This window comes from Muntiacus reevesi, chromosome X (assembly GCF_963930625.1).
Source record: "Muntiacus reevesi chromosome X, mMunRee1.1, whole genome shotgun sequence".
NCBI classification, from domain to species: Eukaryota; Metazoa; Chordata; class Mammalia; order Artiodactyla; family Cervidae; genus Muntiacus; species Muntiacus reevesi.
Genome location: NC_089271.1, coordinates 58,909,038 through 58,932,355, shown reverse-complemented (window position 1 = coordinate 58,932,355; position 23,318 = coordinate 58,909,038). Strand labels below are relative to the sequence as shown.

At 37.7% G+C, this 23,318-nt stretch overlaps 1 protein-coding gene across 7 annotated transcripts in view; it reads left to right on the top strand.

Moving 5' to 3' along the window:
• The window catches only part of OPHN1 (oligophrenin 1), a 734,952-nt gene that overhangs the window by 458,335 nt on the left and 253,299 nt on the right, over positions 1-23,318 (top strand). For all 7 annotated transcript variants that reach the window (XM_065915121.1, XM_065915123.1, XM_065915118.1 and 4 more), the window contains one exon: positions 18,824-18,983. In XM_065915121.1, coding sequence (XP_065771193.1) covers positions 18,824-18,983 — 160 coding nt within the window. The remainder of the gene's footprint in view (positions 1-18,823; positions 18,984-23,318) is intronic.

Below are 23,318 nucleotides of genomic sequence, written 5' to 3'. Positions count from 1 at the left end.
CAAACTCTTCTAGAAAATTGCAGAAGAAGATAAGCTTCCAAACTCATTCTATGAGGCCACCATCACCCTAATACCAAAACCAGACAAAGATGCCACAACAAAAGAAAACTACAGGCCAATATCACTGATGAACATAAATGCAAAAATCCTTAACAAAATTCTAGCAAACAGAATCCAACAACATATTAAAAAGATCATACATCATGACCAAGTGTTCTTTATCCCAGGTATGCAAGGGTTCTTCAATATCTGCAAATAAATCAATATGATACACCACATTAACAAATTGAAAGATGAAAACCATATGATTATCTCAATAGATGCAGAGAAAGACTTTCACAAAATTCAACATTCATTTATGGCATAGAAGGAACATGCCTCAACATAATAAGAGCGACATATGACAAACCCACAGCAAACATTATCCTCGATGGTGAAAAATTGAAAACATTTCCCCTAAAGTCAGGAACAAGACAAGGGTGCGCCCTCTCACCACTACTATTCAACATAGTTTTGGAAATTTTTGCCACAGCAATCAGAGAAGAAATGAAATAAAAGGAATCCAGATTTGAAAAGAAGAAGTAAAACTCTCCCTGTTTGCAGATAACACGATTCTGTACATAGAAATCCCTAATGAATTCACCGGAAAATTAGTAGAGCTAATCAATGCATATAGTAAAGTTGCAGGATATAAAATTAACACACAGAAATCCCTGCAATTCCTATACACTAACAATGAGAAAAGAGAAAGAGAAATTAAGGAAATAATTCCATTTACCATTGCAACAAAAAGAATAAAATACTTAGGACTAAATCGACCTAAAAAAACAAAAGACCTATATATAGAAAACTATAAAACACTGATGAAAGAAATCAAAGATGACACAAATAGATAGAGAAATATACCATGTTCCTGGATCAGAAGAATCAACCTAGTGAAAATGAGTATACTACCCAAAGCAATGTATAGATTCAATGCACCCCCTATCAAGCTATTAATGGTATTTTTCAGAGAATTAGAACAAATAATTTCACACTATAAATGGAAGTTTACCCCAATCCTAAACAAAAAGTTTAAAATTTGGGGAAAAAGACATAGACAACAGCAACTTTTTTGATGTTGAAAAAGGTAAGGACAAAGTGTCATGCAGTATTTTAAGTGAAAGGTACTCATTGAAAAAGCAAGGGTATAAGGGTGAGTAAGAGGAAAATGATTTTTAATTGATAGCTCAGAAAAGTATTAATTTTATAATATGTTTTGTTTTGTTGTTTTTTTTTCATTTAATGCAGATTTTTTTTTCCCATTTATTTTTATTAGTTGGAGGCTAATTGCTTTACAATATTGTAGTGGTTTTTGCCATACATTGACATGAATCAGCCATGGATTTACATGTGTTTCCCCATCCCAATCCTCCCTCCCCCCTCCCTCGCCATCCCATCCCTCTGAGTCTTCCCAATGCACCAGTCCCGAGCATTTTGTCTCATGCATCCAACCTGGGCTGGTGATCTGTTTCACCCTTGATAGTATACTTGTTTCGATGCTGTTCTCTCAAAACATCCCACCCTCACCTTCTCGCACAGAGTCCAAAATTCTATTCTGTACATCTGTGTCTCTTTTTCTGTTTTGCATATAGGGTTATCATTACCATCTTTCTAAATTCCATATATATGTGTTAGTATACTGTAATGTCCTTTATCTTTCTGGCTTACTTCACTCTGTATAATGAACTCCAGTTTCATCCATCTCATTAGAACTGATTCAAATGAATTCTTTTTAATGGCTGAGTAATATTCCATGGTGTATATGTACCACAGCTTCCTTATCCATTCGTCTGCTGATGGGCATCTAGGTTGCTTCCATGTCCTGGCTATTATAAACTGTGCTGCGATGAACATTGGGGTGCACGTGTCTCTTTCAGATCTGGTTTCCTCGGTGTGTATGCCCAAGTGTGGGTTTGCTGGGTCATATGGCAGTTCTGTTTCCAATGTTTTAAGAAATCGCCACACTGTTCTCCATAGTGGCTGTATTAGTTTGCATTCCCACCAACATTGTAAGAGGGTTCCCTTTTCTCCACACCCTCTCCAGCATTTATTGCTTGTAGACTTTTGGATAGCAGCCATCCTGACTGGTATGTAATGGTACCTCATTGTGGTTTTGATTTGCATTTCTCTGATAATGAGTGATGTTGAGCATCTTTTCATGTGTTTGTTAGCCATTTGTATGTCTTCTTTGGAGAAATCTCTGTTTAGATCTTTGGACCATTTTTTGATTGGGTCATTTATTTTTCTGGAATTGAACTGCAGGAGTTGCTTGTATATTTTTGAGATTAATCCTTTGTCTGTTTCTTCATTTGCTATTATTTTCTCCCATTCTGAAGGCTGTCTTTTCACCTTGTCTATAGTTTCCTTTGTTGTGCTAAAGCTTTTAAGTTTCATTAGGTTCCATTTTTTTATTTTTGTTTCTATCTCCAATATTCTGGGAGGTGGGTCATAGAAGATCTTTCTGTGATTTATGTCAGAGAGTGTTTTGCCTATTTTCTCCTCTAGGAGTTTTATAGTCTCTGGTCTTACATTCAGGTCTTTAATCCATTTTCAGTTTATTTTTGTGTATGGTGTTAGAAAGTGTTCCAGTTTCATTCTTTTACAAGTGGTTGACCAGTTTTCCCAGCACCACTTGTTAAAGAGGTTATCTTTTGTCCATTGCCTATTCTTGCCTCCTTTGTTGAAGATAAGGTGTCCGTAGGTACGTGGATTTATCTCCGGGCTTTCTATTTTGTTCCATTGATCTATATTTCTGTCTTTGTGCCAGTACCATACTGTCTTGATGACTGTGGCTTTGTAGTAGAGCCTGAAGTCAGGGAGGTTGCTTCCTCCAGTTCCATTCTTCTTTCTCAAGATTACTTTGGCTATTTGAGGTTTTTTGTATTTCCATACAGATTGTGAAATTATTTGTTCTAGTTCCGTGAAGAATATCATTGGTAGCTTGATCGGGATTGCATTGAATATATAGATTGCTTTGCATAGTATACTCATTTTCACAATATTGATTCTTCCAATCCATGAACACGGTATGTTTCTCCATCTGTTTATGTCCTCTTTGATTTCTTTCATCAGTGTTTTTTAGTTTTCTATATATAAGTCTTTTGTTTCTTTAGGTAGATATACTCCTAAGTATTTTATTCTTTTTGTTGCAATGGTGAATGATACTGTTTCCTTAATTTCTCTTTCTGTTTTCTCAATGTTAGTGTATAGGAATGCAAGGGATTTCTGTGTGTTAATTTTATATCCTGCAACTTTACTATATTCATTGATTAGCTCTAGTCCTTTTCTGGTCGAGTCTTTAGGGTTTTCTATGTAGAGAATCATATCATCTGCAAACAGTGAGAGTTCCACTTCTTCTTTTCCTATCTGGATTCCTTTTATTTCTTTTTCTGCTCTGATTGCTGTGGCCAAAACTTCCAAAACTATGTTTAATAGTTGTGGTGAAAGTGGGCACCCTTGTCTTGTTCCTGATTTTAGGGGAAATGCTTTCAATTTTTCACCATTGAGGATAATGTTTGCTGTGGCTTTGTCATACATAGCTTTTATTATGTTGAGGTATGTTCCTTCTATGCCTGCTTTCTGGAGAGTTTTTATCATAAATGGATGTTGAATTTTGTCAAAGGCTTTTTCTGCATCTATTGAGATAATCATATGGTTTTCATCTTTCAATTTGTTAATGTGGTGTATTACATTGATTGATTTGCAGATATTAAAGAATCCTTGCATCCCTGGGATAAAGACCACTTGGTCATGATGTATGATCTTTTTAATATGTTGTTGGATTCTGTTTGCTAGAATTTTGTTAAAGATTTTTGCATCTACGTTCATCAGTGATATTGGCCTGTAGTTTTCTTTTGTTGTGGCATCTTTGTCTGGTTTTGGAATTAGGGTGATGGTGGCCTTATAGAATGAGTTTGGAAGTTTACCTTCTTCTGCAATTTTCTGGAAGAGTTTGAGTAAGATAGGTGTTAGTTCTTCTCTAAATTTTTGGTAGAATTCAGCTGTGAAGCCATGTGGTCCTGGGCTTTTGTTTGCTGGAAGATTTCTGATGATAGTTTCAATTTCTGTGCTTGTGATGGGTCTGTTAAGATCTTCTATTTCTTCCTGGTTCAGTTTTGGAAAGTTATACTTTTCTAGGAGTTTTCGATTTCTTCCAAGTTGTCCATTTTACTGGCATAGAGCTGCTGGTAGTAATCTCTTATGATCCTTTGTATTTCAGTGTTGTCTGTTGTGATCCCTCCATTTTCATTTCTAATTTTGTTAATTTGGTTCTTCTCTCTTTGTTTCTTAATGAGTCCTGCTAATGGTTTGTCAAATTTGTTTATCTTTTCAAAAAAAACAGCTTTTAGCTTTGTTGATTTTTGCTATGGTCTCTCTCATTTCTTTTGCATTTATTTCTGCCCTAATTTTTAAGATTTCTTTCCTTCTACTAACCCTGCGGTTCTTCATTTCTTCCTTCTCTCGTTGCTTTAGATGTAGAGCTACGTTATTTGACTTTTTTCTTGTTTCTTGAGGTAAGCCTGTAATGTTATGAACCTTCCCCTTAGCACTGCTTTTACAGTGTCCCATAGGTTTGGGGTTGTTGTGTTTTCATTCTCATTCGTTTCTGTGCATATTTCAATTTCTTTTTTGATTTGTTCTGTGATTTGTTGGTTATTCAGAAGCATGTTGTCTAGCGTCCATATGTTTGAATTTTTAATAATATTTTTCCTGCAATTGAGATCTAGTCTTACTGCATTGTGGTCACAAAAGATGACTGGAATGATTTCAATTTTTTTTAATTTACCTAGGCTAGATTTATGACCCAGGATGTGATCTATTCTAGAGAAGGTTCCATGTGCACTTGAGGAAAGGGTGAAATTAATTGTTTTGGGGTGAAATATCCTTTAGATTTCAATTAGGTCTAGGTCGTCCATTGTGTCATTTAAAGTTTGTGTTTCCTTGTTAATTTTCTGTTTAGTTGATCTATCCATAGGTGTGAGTGGGGTATTAAAGTCTCTCACTATTATTGTGTTATTGTTACTTTCCTCTTTCATACTCGTTAGCATTTTTCTTACATATCACAGTCCTCTTATGTTGGGTGCATATAAATAATTGTTATATATTCTTCTGGGATTGATCCTTTAATCATTATGTAGTGTCCTTCTTTGTTTCTTTTCACAGTCTTTATTTTAGGTTTATTTTATCTGATATGAATATTGTAACTCTTTCTTTCTTTTTATAATAAGTTTTGAATCAGTAAAATCGACACATTTTAACCTACTGCACTTCTCATACACAGAAGGTAGCATTTTGCAGCTTAAAAATCAAAATTCAGGTTTTATGGAAAAATAAATTAAACTTTGGATATGAATGTATGCTTGACGTCACTAATTATTTTTGAGGAGAATTAGTAAAAAGGAATTCCATATGAATGCTCCAGTTCCTACATGATTTGTAACTTTCTCACCTGTGTTCAACAGTGTATCATAAGGATGGCTGGAAACATCCTGGATCTATGGGATGCTTTTTTTTTTTCTTTATTATTATTATTGTTATTATTATTATTTTGGATTGAAGGATACAATATTGTGTTGGTTTCTGCCATAGATCATCATGGATTAGCCATAGGTATATATATGTCCCCTCCCTCTTGAGACTTCCTCCCACCCCATCCCATCTGTCTAGGTAGTTACAGAGCCCTGGTTTGAGTTCCCTGAATCATACAGCAAATTCCCAGTGATTATCTGTTTTACATATGGCAGTGTATATGTTTCCATGCTACTCTTTCCATTCATCCCACCCTCTCCTTTCTACACCCCTATGTGTCCATAAGTCTGTTTTCTATGTCTGCATCTCCATTGCTGTGCTGCAAATAGCTTCATCAGTACAATCTTTCTAGATTCCATATATATGTGTTAATATCCAATATTTGTTTTTTGTTTCTGAGTTACTTCACTCTGTATTATAGGTTTTAGGTTCATCCACCTCATTAGCACCGACTCAAATTCATTCCTTTTTATGGCTGAGTAACATGACATTGTATATATACACCACAGCTTCTTTATCCCTTCATCAGTCGATGAACATCTAGGTTGCTTCCATGTTCTTATTACTGTAAATAGTGCTGCAGTGAACATGGGATTGCTGTTGTTCAGTTGCTAGGTCATGTCTGACTCTTTGTGACCTCATAAACTGCAGCATGCCAGGCTTCCCTGCCCTTCACCATCTCCTGGAGTTCCCTCAAGTTCATGTCCATTGAATCAGTGATGCCATCCAACCATCTCATCCTCTGTCACCCCCTTCTCCTCTTGCCCTCAATCTTTATGAACATAGGGTCTTTTCCAAAGCATCACCTCTTCCCATCTGGTGGCTAAAGTATTGGAGCTTCAGCTTCAGCATTAGTCCTTCCAATGATTATTCAGGGTTGATTTCTTTAGGATTGACTGCTTTGATCACCTTACTGTCCAAGAAACTCTTAAGAGTCTTCTCCAGTGTTCATAACCATGTCAATTACAAATGCCAAGATGTGGAAGCAACCTAAGTATCCATCAACAGATGAATTAATAAAGCAGCCATGGTATATGTACGTACAATGGAATACCACCAAGCCACAAAAGGAATGAAATTTTGTCATCTGCAACAACATGGATAGACTTGGAGGGTATTATGCTAAGTGAAATAAGTCAGATAGAGAAAGACAAATACTGCTTGTTATCATTTATATGTGGAATCTAAAAAAAATTAAATGGATGTACATAGCAAAACCACAACAGATTCACAGATATAAAAAACAAACTAGTGTTTACCAGTGGGTAGAGGGAAAGGGGGAAGGGTAAGACAGTGGTAGGGGACTAAAGTACAAAGTATGTGCTTGCTAAGTCACTTTAGTCCTGTCCAACTCTGTGTGACCCTATGGTCTGTAGCCCCCCGGGCTCCTCTGCCCTTGGGAATTTTCCAGACAAGAATACTGGAGTGGGTTTCCATGCCCTCCTCCAGGGGATCTTCCTGACCCAGGAATCGAACCTGCCTCTCATGCCTATATATATTACAATTATTTTTTTCAGTAGATAAATTAAGATTTTTTGTTGCAGTTTCAATATCAAACTCTTAAAATTAATAGAATAAATATACAGAGGAGTAGAAGGATATAGAAGACTTGAAAAGTATCATGAACCAATTCAACATAATTAAGATTTATACAGTTTTCACACAACAGTAGAATAAAATTCTATTCCAAAATGGCAACCCACGCCAGTGTTCTTGCCTGGAGAATCCCAGGGATGGCGGAGCCTTGTAGTCTGCCTTCTATGGGGTTGCACAGAGTCGGACAAGACTGAAGCAACTTAGCAGCAGCAGCAAGTTCCCATAGACTGTAAACTAGGACTGTGAACTTCTAATCTTGATGAGCTTCTCTGGTCTCTTTAATCTTGCCTCAGGTAGTTACTTGGCTGATCCTCACTTGATTAGCAATTGTTCAAATCTGCCCTTTGAATACAAGGATAGTCATGAAGGCTGGAGTTTGTCTATAAGTAATGAGTGACAAAAAAGGCCTCCATGCCTGGGAGCCCCACAGGGTCTTGCTTGGTTTCAAGGACTGCTCACTTAGTGACAGACACTGACTCGATCTCACTCATTTAAAAACTGAGTAATATAATTCAAGATTTCAGGTGTATGCAATATTCAATACTGATATGAAGTAGTTGAGTATTTAATATTCAAACATAAGAAACAGAAGGAATAGTACAAGGAACTCTCTCTCATATGCCTACTACCCAGATTCAACAATTATCAACATGTAGCAAATCTTGTTTCATTTATATCCCTATTATTTATTATTTCCCCTCCTCTATTTTATTTTGAAGGAAGTCTAAGACATTATTTTATCCACAAGTATTTCAGTATGTATATTTAAAATTAAAATTCTTTGTACATATAAATTCAATATAATTTATCATATTTGAAAATAAATTGTTAACAATTACTTAATAGTATTAAATATTCTGTGATCAATTTTCCAGTAGTCTCAAATTTGTCATATGTTTTTTCTTTGAATCAGGATCCTAATAGCATCCACACATAGAAATCTTTTCTAATATTTTTTTAAGTCTCTTAATCTCTAGCAGAAATCAGCAAACACTTTCTGGAAAGGATTAGATAATGCATATTGAAGGTTTTGTGAGGTATATAAATAGCCATTAAAATATGTGGATGAATATGCATAACTATTCTCCAGTAAAACTTTACAAAAACAGACTGGATTTGGCTGAAGGGCCACAGTTTGGTGATTCCTTATCTATAGCAGTAGTTCTTAAACTTTTGTGTGTATCAGAGCCACTTGTGTGTGTATTAGTCACTTAGTCCGTCTCTTTGCAACCCCATGGACTCTAGTCTGCCAGGCTTCTCTGTCCAGCCATTGCCTTCTCCAGAGGATCTTCCCAAGCCAGGGGTTAAACCCCAGTCTCCCGAACCGCAGGCAGTTCACCTGTGGCCGTCTGAGCCACAAGGGAAGCCCATCACAATCACTTGGAGGGTTAATAAAGAACACAGAGGCCAAGGTTTAATAGGATAGAGTCTCCAAAATTTTTTGTCATGTTCCTAATCTATAAGTTCCTTCTTTTGAATGAAATTATTTATTTATTTTTGGCTGTGCTGGGTCTTTTTTGCAACACGCAGTCTTTTGCTAGTTGTGGCAAATGGGGGCTACTCTCTAGTCAAAGTACATGGACTTCTCATTGTGGTGGCTTCTCATCACAGGACACAAGCTCCAGAGTGAATAGCTTTCTGTAGTTGTGGAGCATGTGAAATCTACCTGGACTAAGAAATGAACCCTGCACATATGTCCCCTACAGGGGCAGATTCTTTATTGCTGTGTTTCAAGAGAGTGGATGAGTTGTGACTAGATGGTCATGTCCCACGCCTCAGGCAAATCCCTGAGATGGCCACCAAGTGTGGGTTCTTGGCTTTGCACAGGAAAGAATTCAAGAGCAGGACATAATAAAGAAAAGGAAAGTTTATTCAGGGAGATACACACTCCATAGACCCATAGACAGAGTGTGGGCCATCTTAGAAGGCAAGAGGCAAGAGAGAGAAAGTACAAGGTTGACAGTTTTTTAAGACTGGGTAATTTATAGGCTAATGAGTGGGAGGATTATTCCAGCTATTTTGGGAAAGAGGTGGAGACATCTGGGAGTTGGCCTCTGCCCACTTTTTGAACTTTCATGGTCAGCCTCAGGACTGTCCTGTTGCCTGTGGTATGTAATTTAGCTTCCTGGTATATTACAATGGGACTTCCCAGGTTGCCCGGTGGTAAAGAATATGCCTGCCAATGAAGTAGATGTGGGTTCGATCCCAGGGTCAGGTTCGATCCCTGGAGGAGGAAATGGTAACCCATATCAGTTTTCTTGCCTGAAAAATCCCAAGGACAGAGGAGCCTGGTGGACTGGAGCCCATAGGCTCACAAAGAGTCAGACATGCCTGAGTGACTGAGCACACATATATTACGATGAGCATATACTAAGGCTCAAGTTCTAGTGGAGGTCAGCTTCCCACCATCTTGGACATACTTAATTACAGCCAATCTGCATTGTCTTTGGGATATGTCATTCCTTCCTGACCCATTCCTGTCTCCATTGGACCAATTTTGTTGTTGAGTCACTAAGTGGTGTCTGACTTTTTAGTGAACCCATGAATTATAGCTATCCAGGTTTCTCTGTCCATGAAATTCTCCAGGAAAGAATACTGGGTGGGTGCCCATTTCTTTCTCCAGGGGATCTTCCTGACCCAGGGATCAAACTGGAGTTTCCTTCATTTCCAGGAGAATTATTTACCAGTAAGTCACCAAGGAAGCCCCTCAGTTCAGTTCAGTTCAGTCGCTCAGTCGTGTCCGACTCTTTGCGACCCCATGAACTTCAGCACGCCAGGCATCCCTGTCTATCACCAACTACCGGAGTCCAACCAAACCCATGTCCATTGAGTCGGTGGTGCCATCCAGCCATCTCATCCTTCGTCATCCCCTTCTCCTCCCGCCCTCAATATTTCCCAGCATCAGGGTCTTTTCTAATGAGTCAGCTCTTCCCATCAAGTGGCCAAAGTATTGGAGATTCAACTTCAACATCAGTGCTTCCAATGAACACCCAGGACTGATCTCCTTTAGGACGGACTGATTGGATCTCCTTGCAGTCCAAGGGACTCTCAAGAGTCTTCTCCAACACCACAGTTCAAAAGCATCAGTTCTTTGGCACTCAGCTTTCTTTATATTCCAACACTCACATCCATACATGACTACTGGTAAAACCATAGCCTTGATTGGATGGAACTTTATTGACAAAGTAATGTCTCTGCTTTTTAATGTGCTGTCTAGGTTGGTCATAACTTTCCTTCCAGGGAGTAAGAATCTTTTAATTTCTGCAATCACCATCTGCAGTGATTTTGGAGCCCAGAAAAATAGTCAGCCACTGTTTCCACTGTTCCCCCATCTATTTGCCATGAAGTGATGGGAACGGATGCCATGATTAGTTTTTTGAATGCTGAGCTTTAAGCCAACTTTTTCACTCTCTTCTTTCACTTTCATCAAGATGCTCTTTAGTTCTTCTTCACTTTCTGCCATAAGGGTGGTGTCATCTGCATATCTGAGATTTTTGATATTTCTCCCAGCAATCTTGATTCTAGCTTGTGCTTCCTCCAGCCCAGCGTTTCTCGTGATGTACTCTGCATATAAGTTAAATAAGCAGGGTGACAATATACAGCCTTGACGTACTACTTTTCCTATTTGGAACCAGTCTGTTGTTCCATGTCCAGTTCTAACTGTTGCTTCCTGACCTGCATACAGGTTTCTCAAGAGGCAGATCAGGTGGTCTGGTATTCCCACCTCTTTCAGAATGTTCCACAGTTTATTGTGATCCACAGAGTCAAAGACTTTGGCATAGTCAATAAAGCAGAAATAGATGTTTTTCTGGAACTCACTTGCTTTTTTGATTATCCAGCAGATGTTGGCAATTTGATCTCTACTTCCTCTGCCTTTTCTAAAACCAGCTTGAACATCTGAAAGTTCTCGATTCATGTATTGCTGAAGCCTGGCTTGAAGAATTTTAAGCATTACTTTATTAGCGTGTGAGATTAGTGCGATTGTAAGGTAGTTTGAGCATTCTTTGGCATTGCCTTTCTTTGGGATTGGAATAAAAACTGACCTTTTCTAGTCCTGTGGCCACTGATGAGTTTTCCAAATTTGCTGGTGTATTGAGTGCAGCACTTTTACAGCATCGTCTTTCAGAATTTGAAATAGCTCAACTGGAATTCCATCACCACCACTAGCTTTGTTCGTAGTGATGCTTCCTAAGGCCCACTTGACTTCACATTCCAGGATGTCTGGCTCTAGGTGAGTGATCACACCATCGTGGTTATCTGGGTCGTGAAGATCTTTTTTTTTTTTTTTTAATTTTATTTAGTTATTTTTTTTTCCAGTGGGTTTTGTCATACATTGATATGAATCAGCCATAGAGTTACACGTATTTTGTACAGTTCTTCTGTGTATTCTTGCCACCTCTTCTTAATATCTTCTGCATCTGTTAGGTCCATACCATTTCTGTCCTTTCTTGAGCCCCTCAGAAGTACTATTAGTTCCTTCTTCATATTTTTCTTTTTTCTTATTTTTTTTTTGTTAAAGAAAGCAGGTAATTTGTTCTTTAACGTTTGCCATAATTGAATCAAGAGGCTTGCTCTGATTCAAGTTCTTTTTATTTGTTTTTTGAGCGATTTGAGTTTTTGTTTGGTTTTTCTTGTTGTTGTTGCTATTTTGGGTTTTCCTTGAGAGGGTGTTTCGAGTAGGGAGGGCAAACATACTTAATAAATTTTTCTATGTTTTTCCAACAGTAGATACATAATGTGTGGCTTTTTTTTTCTCTAATTATTTTCCAGAGAAGGCTACTCTTAGAGTCTCTGAATGGCAGAGCCAAAAGGCTTTTTAAATTACACAATAATATTCTTATTTTCGAGATGAAGGAACAGATACCTAGGGATGGAAAAAGATATGCCCAAAGTCATATAACACATCACTGATGGAACCAGTTTAATGAAGTTATTCAGGTTTTGCTTTTATTTTTTCATATTTGTTGAAGTATAATTGAAAAATAAAAGTTGTATAATTTTTTTGGTATAACTTATATACCATAATGGTATTTGGTATATGTATATTCTATGAAATAGTTGCCATAATCTAATTAGATGCCATGTTTGATCCCTGGCTTGTGAGGATCCCCTGGAGAAAGAAATGGCCAGTCAGTCCAGCTTTCTTGCCTGGGAAATTCCATGAACAGAAGAGCCTGACAGGCTATAATCCACGTGATCGCAAAAGAGTTGGACACGACTAAATGACTAAATAACAACATAACCTCATATAGTTACCATTTTCTTTCTTCCCTTCTTTCCATCCTCCCTTCCTTCCTCCCTTCTTCTTTTTCTTTCTTTTAAGTAAGAACACTTATGATATACCCTGTTAGTAAATTTCAAGAGCAAAATACAATATTGTTAACTGCATTCATATTGATATATATTAGATCTCCAAACTTACTCATCTTATATACCTGAAACTTTGTACTTCTTGACCAACATCTCCCCATTTTTCCACCACACTCCTCAGTCCCTGGCAACCATCATTCCCATCTCTGTGTCTGGCTTATTTCACTTAACATAATGTCTTCCATGTTGACCTATGTTGTTGCAAACGGCAGGATTTCCTTCTTTTTAAAGGTGTATTGATAAGCCATTATTTGTATATCCTTATGTGTTTGTCCCTCTAAAAGCACAGGCTATTGTGACTAATGCTGAAGTGAACATAGGAATACAGACATTCTCTTTGAGATTTTGATTTTGGTTCCTTTGGATATGTACCTAGAACTGGGATTCCTGGATAATAAGGTAGTAATTTTGATTAGGTGATTTAGATCAGAGGTTATAAATTAAAATGTCTATAAAAACAAATCTTATGACCTCCTATCTAAATCATCCAATCAAAATTATTTTTCCTAAACTGGAGGCTTCTTAAGTGCTGTGATTAGTCACTCAGTCATGTCCAACTCTTTGCAACCCCATGGACTATAGCCCACCAGGCACTTCTGTCCATGGGGATTCCCCAGACAGGGATATTGAAATGGGTTGCATGCCTTCCTCCAGGGGATCTTCCCAAACTGGAATCAAACCCAGGTCTCTTGCATTACAGTCAGATTTTTTTACTGTTTGAGTCACCAATGAAGCCCTTCTTATAACATCCCTATAATACCTGTTTCTTTGTTTTAAATTTGATGTTCAAATATTTGTACCCATTTTTTCTAGTCTAAGTGAACTAGAGAATTTAAGATTTCTTTACTCTCAATTCATGTTACCAACTCCTACCTAATTCACTACTCATGATGCCCTTATTTTTGGTTTCATTCATCTTATTAACTAAAAATTATGCCTCTTAATGGTTTTCAAAATGTATAATAAAAGGAGAGATATCAAATGGAAAGAAATCTCCCCAGAGAATAGAATAACTTTTAAATCTCATAAGAAAACCAAGAAGGAAAAGAATGTCCTAAATGAAATACCAAGAACATACATCAGAGAAATATAAGGTAGCTTTAGCTTAAAGAGGATCCCACAGGGGCTGATTTCTTGACAGGAACTGGATACTAGATAAGGAGGCAGTGGGATGCAATGAGATGCCTTTAAAACTTGGAGCCCAACAGATATGGGTTTGAATCCCTGTATTGCCATGTACTCACTAATTGACCTTGACTAAGTGCTTTTCCCTCTGTGAAACTAGGCTTCAGAGATAAAACACTCTGCCTTTTGAAGTTATGGAATTAGGTGAACTGTATATTCAACCAAAGTAACTTTCTTTCAAAACTCTAAGAAGGAGATAAGCATTCATACATGCTGGTGGCTGTTGTCTCACTAGTGTCCTTGATTTGTTACTAGTGGTTTAGCCATTCTGGATACCTTGGTGGCAGAATGGAGTTGCTTTTCTGTTTTAACATCTAAACTATACTGTCACTAAAGAATAAGGGTTAATTAATTGTGTAAGTATTTAAGGTTAAAAGGGATCCATCACCAGTCCAGCAATATCAAAGTCCAGAGAATAGTTATTGTTCATTATAATCTGAATGGTACCCAGCCTTGGGATTAACAGACTTCATTAGGATTTGTTTAAGGATTCAGTCCCTGTCAATTACCTACTCAGTGACTAGAGCCTGCCTCTTGATGCCAGTGAGTCTTTCAAGGAGCTTGATCTAGACAGGATTTTCTTTTTCTTTTTTTTTTCCTGGTGCAACTGCTTTATTGATGCCTTCCGAGTGTGTACTTTTATTTTTTTTAATTTTTATTATTATTTTTTAATTTTTCAGTGGGTTTTGTCATACATTGATATGAATCAGCCATAGAGTTACACGCATTCCCCATCCCGATCCCCCCTCCCACCTCCCTCCCTGGACAGGATTTTCAATTTGGTTTTCAGTGAGATGTTCCACTCCCTCATCCCTCCAACTCACAACCAAAGTGACCAAAGGCCAAACAGCTTTTACTTGACTGGCTTAATTACTACATGAAAGAGCACTAGAGTCCCTCAGTTCTATTAAAATAGTTAATTAGTATCTGCTCTGTGTGAGGCACACACATACTTGGAAGTTATTTACCAACTAGTAGGAAAGGCAGATAGGATACAGAAAATTGCAACATGCTCGACTTACCAATGATGTCAATCAAGATGAGGACAGTGGGCTAAGAGAGCCCTGAAGAAGATGTCACCTAAAGTGAATCTCAAAGGATAAATAGACATTCTTTGGATATAGGAGGATGGAGATATTAGAAACAGGAAATAGCATGAAGCAAAGATGGAGATCTGACATAGCATAATATAGCCAGAAAACCTTATCTAGGAAGTGTAGTATATGTGTCAGCATTTTAGGATTCAGTAAACTAAAATGGACAGTTAGGGGTAAATTTAATTCAGATGACCATTATGACTATTTGGGGGCACAAATCCCTTAGAAGAAATGGAGTAGCCCTCATAGTCAACAAAAGAGTTCAAAATGCAGTACTTGAGTGCAGTCTCAAAAATGACAGAATGATCTTGGTACATTTCCAAGCAAACCATTCAACATCACAGTAATCCAAGTGTATGCCCCAACCACTAATGCTGAAGAAACTGAGGTTGAACAGGTCTATGAAGACCTCCAAGACCTTCTAGAACTAACACCAAACAAGGATTTCCTTTTCAGCATAGGGGACTGGAATGCAAATGTACGGAGTCAAGAGGTACCTGGAGCAACAGGCAAGTTTGGCCTTGGAATACAAAATGAAGTAGGGCAAAAGCTAACAGAGTTTTGCCAAGAGAACGCACTGATCATAACAAATACCCTTTTCCAACAACACAAGAGACAATTCTACACATTGACATCACCAGATAATCAATACTGAAATCAGATTGATTATGTTCCTTGCAGCCAAAGATAGAGAAGCTCTATATAGTCAACAAAAACAAGACCTGGGGTTGACTGTGGCTCAGATCATGAACTCCTTATTAAAAACTTCAGACTAAAATTGAAGAAAGTAGGGAAAACCACTAGGCCATTCAGGTATGACCTAAATAAAATCCCTTATGATAATACAGTGGAAGTGACAAATAGATTCAAGGGATTAGATCTGGTAGACAGAGTGCCTGAAGAAATGTGGATGGAGGTTTGTAACAATAAACAAGAGGTGGTGACCAAAACCATCCCAAAGAAAAATAAATGCAACAAGGCAAAATGTTGTCTGAGGAGGTCTTACAAATAGCTGAGGAAAGAAGAGAAGCAAAAGGCAAAGGATAAAGGGAAAGATGCACCCATCTGAATGCAGAAAATATCAAGGAGAAAAAAGAAAGCCTTCTTAAATGATCAATGGAAGGAACTAAAGGAAAGCAATAAAATGGGAAAAACTAGCCATCTCTTCAAGAAAATTAGAGATATCAAGGGAACATTTCATGCAGAGATGGGCACAATAAAGGTCAGAAACTGCAAGGACCTAACAGAAGCAGAAGTGGTTAAGAAGACATGACAAGAATACACAGAATAGCTTTACAAAAAGAGGTCTTAATGATTTGGTTTACCACAATGGTGTGGTCACTCACCTAGAGCCAGACATCCTGGAGTGTGAAGTCAAGAGGACCTTAAGAGGCATTACTATGAACAAAGCTAGTGGAGGTGATGGAATTCCAGCTGAGCTATTCCAAATCCTAAAGGTGATGCTGTTAAAGTGCTTCACTTAATGTGCCAGCAAATTTGGAAAACTCAGCAGTGGCCACAGGCCTGGAAAATGTCAGTTTTCTTTCCAATCCCAAAGAAGGGCAATGCCAAAGAATGTTCAAACAACCTCACAGTTACACTCCTTTCACATGCTAGGAAGGTAATACTCAAAATCCTTCAAGCTAGTCTTCAGCAGTACATGAACCAAGAACTTCCAGATGTACAAGCTGGATTAAGAAAATGCAGAGGAACAGTGATCATATTGCCAACAACTGTTGGATCATAGAAAAAGCAAGGAAATTCCAGAAAAGCATCTTCTGCTTCATTGACTACTTGAAAGCATTTGACTGTATGGATCACATCAAATTGTTTAAAATTCTTAAAGAGATGGGTGTACTCTGGTATACACACCTTACCTGCCTCTTGAGAAATTTGTATGCAGGTCAAGACGCACCAGTTAAAACTGAACATGGAACAATGGATTGGGTCATAATTGGAAAAGGAGTACATCAGGATGTATATTGCCATCCTGCTTATTTAACTTATATGCAGAGTATATCATATGAAATGCTGGGCTGAATGAATCATAACTGGAATCAAGATTGCTGGGATTAATATAAACAACCTCACATACGCAGATGATACCACCCTTATGGCAGAAAATGAAGAGGAACTAAAGAGCTTCTTGATGAGGTTGAAAGGAGAGTGAAAAGGCTGGCTTAAACTCAGTATTCAAAAATTAATATCATGACACTTGGTCCCATCTCTTCATGGCAAATACATGAGGAAAAAATGGAAACAGCAGTGGATTTTATTTTCTTGATCTCCAAGATCACTTTGGATGGTGACTGCAGCCTTGAAATTAAGACAGTTGCTCCTTGGAAAAAAAGCTGTGACAAACCTAGAAAGCGTCTTAAAAAGCAGAGTCTGTATGTCCACACTATGGTTTTTCCACTAGTCATGTACAGATGTGACAGTTGTACCATAAAGAAGGCTGAGTACTAAAGAACTGATGCTTTCAAACTGTGGTTCTGGAGAAGACTCTTGAGAGTCTCTTGGATGGCAAGGATATCAAGCCAGTCAATCCTAAAGGAAATCAACCCTGAATATTCATTGAAAGGACTGATGCTGAAGCTGAAGCTCCAATACTTTGGCCACTTGAAGGGAAGAGCTTACTCATTAATAAAGACCTTGATTCTGGGAAAAATTGAGGGCAGGAGGAAAAGCAGGTGACAGAGAATGAGATGATTGGTTGGCATCACTGATTCAATTAACATAAATCTAAGCAAACTCCAGGAAATAGTAAAGGACAGAGAAGCCAGACTTACTGTAGTCCACTGTAGCCTACCATAGACTGTAGCCTACAGGCTTCTCCATCCATGGGATTTTCCAGGCAAGAGTACTGGAGTGGGTTGCCATTTCCTTCCCCAGGGAATCTTCCCAACCCAGGGGTCGAACCCAGGTCTCCCACATTGCAGGCAGATGCTTTACCCTCTGAGCCATCAAGGAAGCCCAGTTACTACAGTCCATGGGGTTGCAAAGAGCCAGATACCACTTAGAGACTGAACAATAACAACATATGGGTGTTATATGTCTGCATTTTTTAGATGGAGCCTCCTGGAAAGGTCATTATAATAGTAAATCCTTTTAATTAAATATTTCCTGGATACCTTTCTAATGCAATTTAGCTCTATTTCACAACCCTCTGAGATGGATACTATTTTCACAGTAGGAAAGCTTAAGCCCAGAGAGGTTTGGCCACCAATACTCACTGTTACACATCTAATGGGTGACAGTGTTGGAATTCAAACCCAGGTCAACTTCAGAGCCCAGACTGTGCACTGAGATTGGAAGTAGGTGTCAAGTTACTGAAGAGTTTAATTGCTACTTTAAGGACAATTGGCAGTGTCCTATAAATAATAGGAAGCCACTAAAGGTAATTTAAGTAAAGAACGTAATTAAGGACCAGAAAATTTTGGATTACAGGCCCTTCAGTAATCAAGCTAACTGACTATGGCTTCAGTCAAAACTCTTTCGTTCATTGGACCTCTATTTTCTCATCTATAAAGTAAGAGCAATGCAAAAGTGCTGTTCTTAAGGATCTCTTTTGGTTCTTTGAGCTCTTTGCCTCTCTAGCTAGAGCTGAGGAAGAGACTAGATTCTTGACTGATAAGAGTGGTAGGCACTTTCTCTCTGTGATTTTTCTTTATATATGTTTTATACATACTGTAACTCTTGCTCCGGAGTGCCATCTTGCTTCTCACCTGTCTTTTCAAACACTATAGCCATCTACTCCCCTTCTCATGACTTATACAGTGCTACGAACTAAGTTAGCTATGTTTCACTTTGGCCCCTAATTATATACTATCTTGTATTCATTGCTAGTTGCTTTCTTTGTAATCTTTTCTTAACATTTATATTTTGGAACTCTCCTTTTCTTCTGCTTTGTAGTTTCTCTTACCCCCTAAAGCATATAACACAGTTTTAGTTATAAGAGAGTCTTGGAAAAAATCTTGTTAATCATTTTCTTTCTCTTCTGGCAGTGTGTGTGAACACAGCAAGGAGAATCTTATGACCCCCTCTAACATGGGGGTAATCTTTGGGCCCACTCTCATGAGAGCTCAGGAGGACACTGTGGCTGCAATGATGAACATCAAATTCCAGAATATTGTGGTGGAAATCCTAATTGAGCACTTTGTCAAGGTATGTATTTCCTGTCCTCACCATCATTCCTCCAAACATGTGACACTTTCGCCTAGCCAGTTTTTAAAACTGTGTCTTCTCTCTGGCTCAAGTTACAATGGAAGGAAATTCTATACAATACAGTGACGTTTACTAGCATTGCTGACCTTGTGAAATTCATTTATTCAACAAACATTGCTTGAGCATTCAACTATTTTGTTGTCAAGCTCCATGCAAGAATGTATAGAAGAAGAAAAGCATCACTGTTCATACCTTTAAGGAATTGATAGTATAATATAGAGATGTAAACAAAGGAAAGTGATAGGTGTAAAAATGGTATATGTGCAATCAATTAAACCATAAAGAAAGCAATATTTATGCTTATTTAAATCTCATCACATTCTGAAAGAATTTAAGGTGTTATATTTTTATGTTATGTAAAATATGAGGTAGTGTACATTATAATTAGGTCAAATCAAAAATGAAAAATAATGATACAGACAGAAAATAAACCCAAGGATGAAGCTAGACAAGAAATACTTATTGACAAATCATTTACACTTGCTATGAATGACCCTACATTTGACTCTTAGCTTTCTAGCACCCAGTACCTTCTTAGCAGAGCACAATTCAATAAAAAAGTTTCTTTATGGGGAGGGAACTGGAGATACAGTCCAGGTGGTATGTACAGTTCAAATCCAAGCTCTTAGGATAGGATACATTAGGTAAGATACATAGGTTAAGCTGCTAAGACACCACAACAGCTTTAAGACATTTATTTATTGGTTCTGTAATGGTTCAGCAAGTTGGTCCAGGCCTGATATGGTGATTTGACAAGGACTATAACCCAGGTTACTTCTTTGTTGTCCTGTCATCCCTAAGGTGCTGCTTCATCTACATGACCAAATATCTTCTACATTATATCAACTGGGAGGGTTAAAAGAAAGGAAGTGGAGGATATAGCTGTTTCCTTTAAGGCAATGACCTGGAAGTCTCACATATCACTTTCATTTACATACCATTTATCAGAACTTAATCTCATGGTCACATCTAGCTGTAAGAGAAGCAGGGAAATTTAGTTTTTATTTGGGGCAGCCATGTGTCCAGCTAAGACTTTGGTTTTTGTTTTTTTTTTTTTTTTTTTTTTTTGTTTGTTTGTTTGTTTTACTAAAAGAAATAGAGAATGGATTTTGGAGAACAATTGATATTCTCTGCCATATTATCTTTGTTACATTAAACAATGTAACTTCTCTGGTAGTCATTTTTTTTCAGCTGAAATGTGAAGGTCATAATAAACACATGCTGTGTGATAGTTGGGCTTCCCAGGTGGCTCAACAGTAAAGAATCTACCTGCCAATGCAAAGCTGCAGGAGACTCTGGTTCAATCTCTTAGTCAGGAAGATCCCCTGGAGGAGGAAATGGCAACCCACTCCAGTATCCATGCCTGGGAAATATCATGAATGAAGTGACTAGTGGGCTACTGTTCATGGGATAGCAAGAGTCAGACATGACTGAAGCAACTGAGCCTGCATCCACATGTGATAGTTACATGCCCCAAACTTAGCTAGTGACAAACCTGGAATTTAAATCCAAGTACCTGGCTCAGAATTGAAGTATTTAATCACAATGCTGTGCTGCCTCACCAATCATTTTGGTACAGTTGTATTACTGGGTATATACAGGACACTTTGGGTTTATCAAGGATGGGTACTTGCAGAGAAGTATAACCTATGTCAGTATTTAAAATGGAAAGAAAGAGAAATAGGGAAATGAAATTTCCAAGAGATGGTTCAGCATGAACTAAGGCCCAAGGGCCTAAAATCCCTAACCATTTTATATTATTGGATTATGAAATGGAAATAGGAGTGGCAGAAGATGTGATTGGAGGCAGACAGTGGCCATATCTTAAAAGGACTTGACTTTGACTCATTAAGGAGTTTGGAATGTTTGAAATAGTTCTTGCAAGTGATAGCTTATGATGAAAGATGTTGGATTCTGATCTCCAAAGAAGATTTAGCTTTGGGACCAGGGACCAGGCTTGATCACTCAAAAGCTTTTGTGTAGCAGAGTTTTATTAAAGTGAAAAAGGGAAAGAGAAAGTTTCTGACATAGACGTCAGAAGGAGGGCAAAGAGTACCCCCTTCATTAGTCTTAGCAAGGGAGCTACTTTTTTAATTGGTTATTACAATAAATCAAAAGAATGTCTCAAGATTGTGAAGATCTTACTAGACCCACTCCCACAACTTACATTTTAAGATGACAGGATTAAAACTAACAATAGAAATATCTAACCAGACCCACTCCCATAATATACATTTTAAGATAACAGGGTTAGTCAGAAGGTTTTCAAGAAGGAAAAACTGTTCTCAAGCAGGATACATTATTGTTATATAATCTTTAGTACAGAGTTTAAGCTGAGTTGTTTTGTTATGTAATTATCAGCTCTGGGCTTAAAGAAAAAAAAAACATTTTATGTGACTAAGTAAAGTAGAAAAAAAAAGTTTGTCCTTTCCTCCTCTTTGAGAATTCCAGACCCCTATCTCCTCCTTGAGAGCTCCAGACCCCTTTCTGCTCCTCGGGGACCCTGGAGTTCTTATTAACTGGCCTAAGAATTGACTCTCTCACAAGCTTGGGAAAGCCTTGCTTCAAACTTAAGTAATATGATGAATAGACTTACATTTGGGATACTGTGTGGATGGGACTGTACTTCATACATATAAGAAATACAGAATGAAAAAATTTTGGAGAGATGGAGAAAAAACTCAATTTGGGCCATATTGGATTTGAGATTTCTGAAATATATCCAGAGATCAATATCTTAGGAGTAGTTGACTATGAATCCAAAGCAGGAATTGACAAACTTTTTAAAATTAATTTATATTTTTATTGTAGGATAATTACTTTATAGATGTTTGTTGTTTTCTGTCAAACCAATAAAATTCTATTGGCAAAACTGGGAGCAGACCTGTGAGCTGTAATTTTCTAACTCATGGTGTAAAGTGCAAATATCATTTATTGATTAACTGGATTGGTTCATTCATTCAGAAAATATGTATTGAGAACCCACATTTGCCAGGTATTGTTTTAGGCACTGGAGATACAGCCTTTATGTAAATTAGAAAAGCAGTGTCCATGTAAGTAAAATATATAGTATATTAAATGGTGATGAGCATTTAGATGAACAGTAAAGCAGAAAAGGGGCATAGGAATGGTTGAGAGAAGTGATTTTCAAATTTTAAGTACAGTGCCCAGGAAGACCTCATTGAGAAAATAACTTCTGAGAAGAGACCCACAAGAAATAAAGGAATAGTTCATTCAGGTATCAGTGGAGAAAGCATTCTAGGTTGAAGAAATGTTAAGTAGAAAATCTCTGAGGCAGAAATGTGCTTATCATGTTCATGGTACAAATACGAGGCCAGATTGGCTAAAATGGATGAATCAAAAGAAAAAACAGAAGAATATACCTTTAGAGAGGAAATAGGGAGGGAGAGCTGAATAGATCCTATAGGGCCTTAGAAACCATTGGAAGGAATTTGACTTTGCTATCTGAGTAGGATAAAATGAGGTTTTTGACTAGAGAAATGACATGATTTGACTTAATAGGAATATTCTGGATGCTTTGTGGATAACAGCTGTAGGGGAACAAGGGTAGAAGCAGGGATACTGATTAGGAACCTGTTTCAATAATGGAATCAAGAAGTGGTTTGTACCTCATATGATGATGGTACAAACAGTGGACATGGTGAGAAGTGGTTAGATTCTGAATAATTTCAAAGGCAGAGCTGTCAGGACTTGCTGACAAATCATATATGGAATGTAGGAGACAGAGAGGAGTCATTAATAACTTCAAGGTTTTATATTTTAGCAATTGGAAGGATGAAGTTGCCATTTTACTATGATGGATAGGCTGAGAAAGGAGAAGAATTGGGAAAAAAGGAAGAGCACGAGTTCAGTTTGGGACAAGTTATGATAGGGCTGTAAGACAGGAGAACAAGATTAGGGACATACAGCTGGCCTTTTATAGCATAGAGGCAGTGGTTAAAACCATGCAAGCGAATAGTCTTGCCTAGGGAATACTTGAAGCAGGAGAATAAATGTTAGACCAAAGATTGAAACCTAGGGAGTGCCAATGTTTTAAGGGCCATTAGAAGAGACCACAAAATAAATTTTTAAAAAAAGAATGTTCAGTTACAGGAGAATGAGGGGCTAGGGAGTCATAGACTCCTGGAAAGGAGATCGTTTTTGGAAGGAAAGAGTGGACAGTGGTTTCCATTTCCCAAGACATGTCATGTAAGACAGGTACTGAAAAGTATCTACTGTTTTAAGTGTTTTAAAAAAATTTAAATATAAGCAATA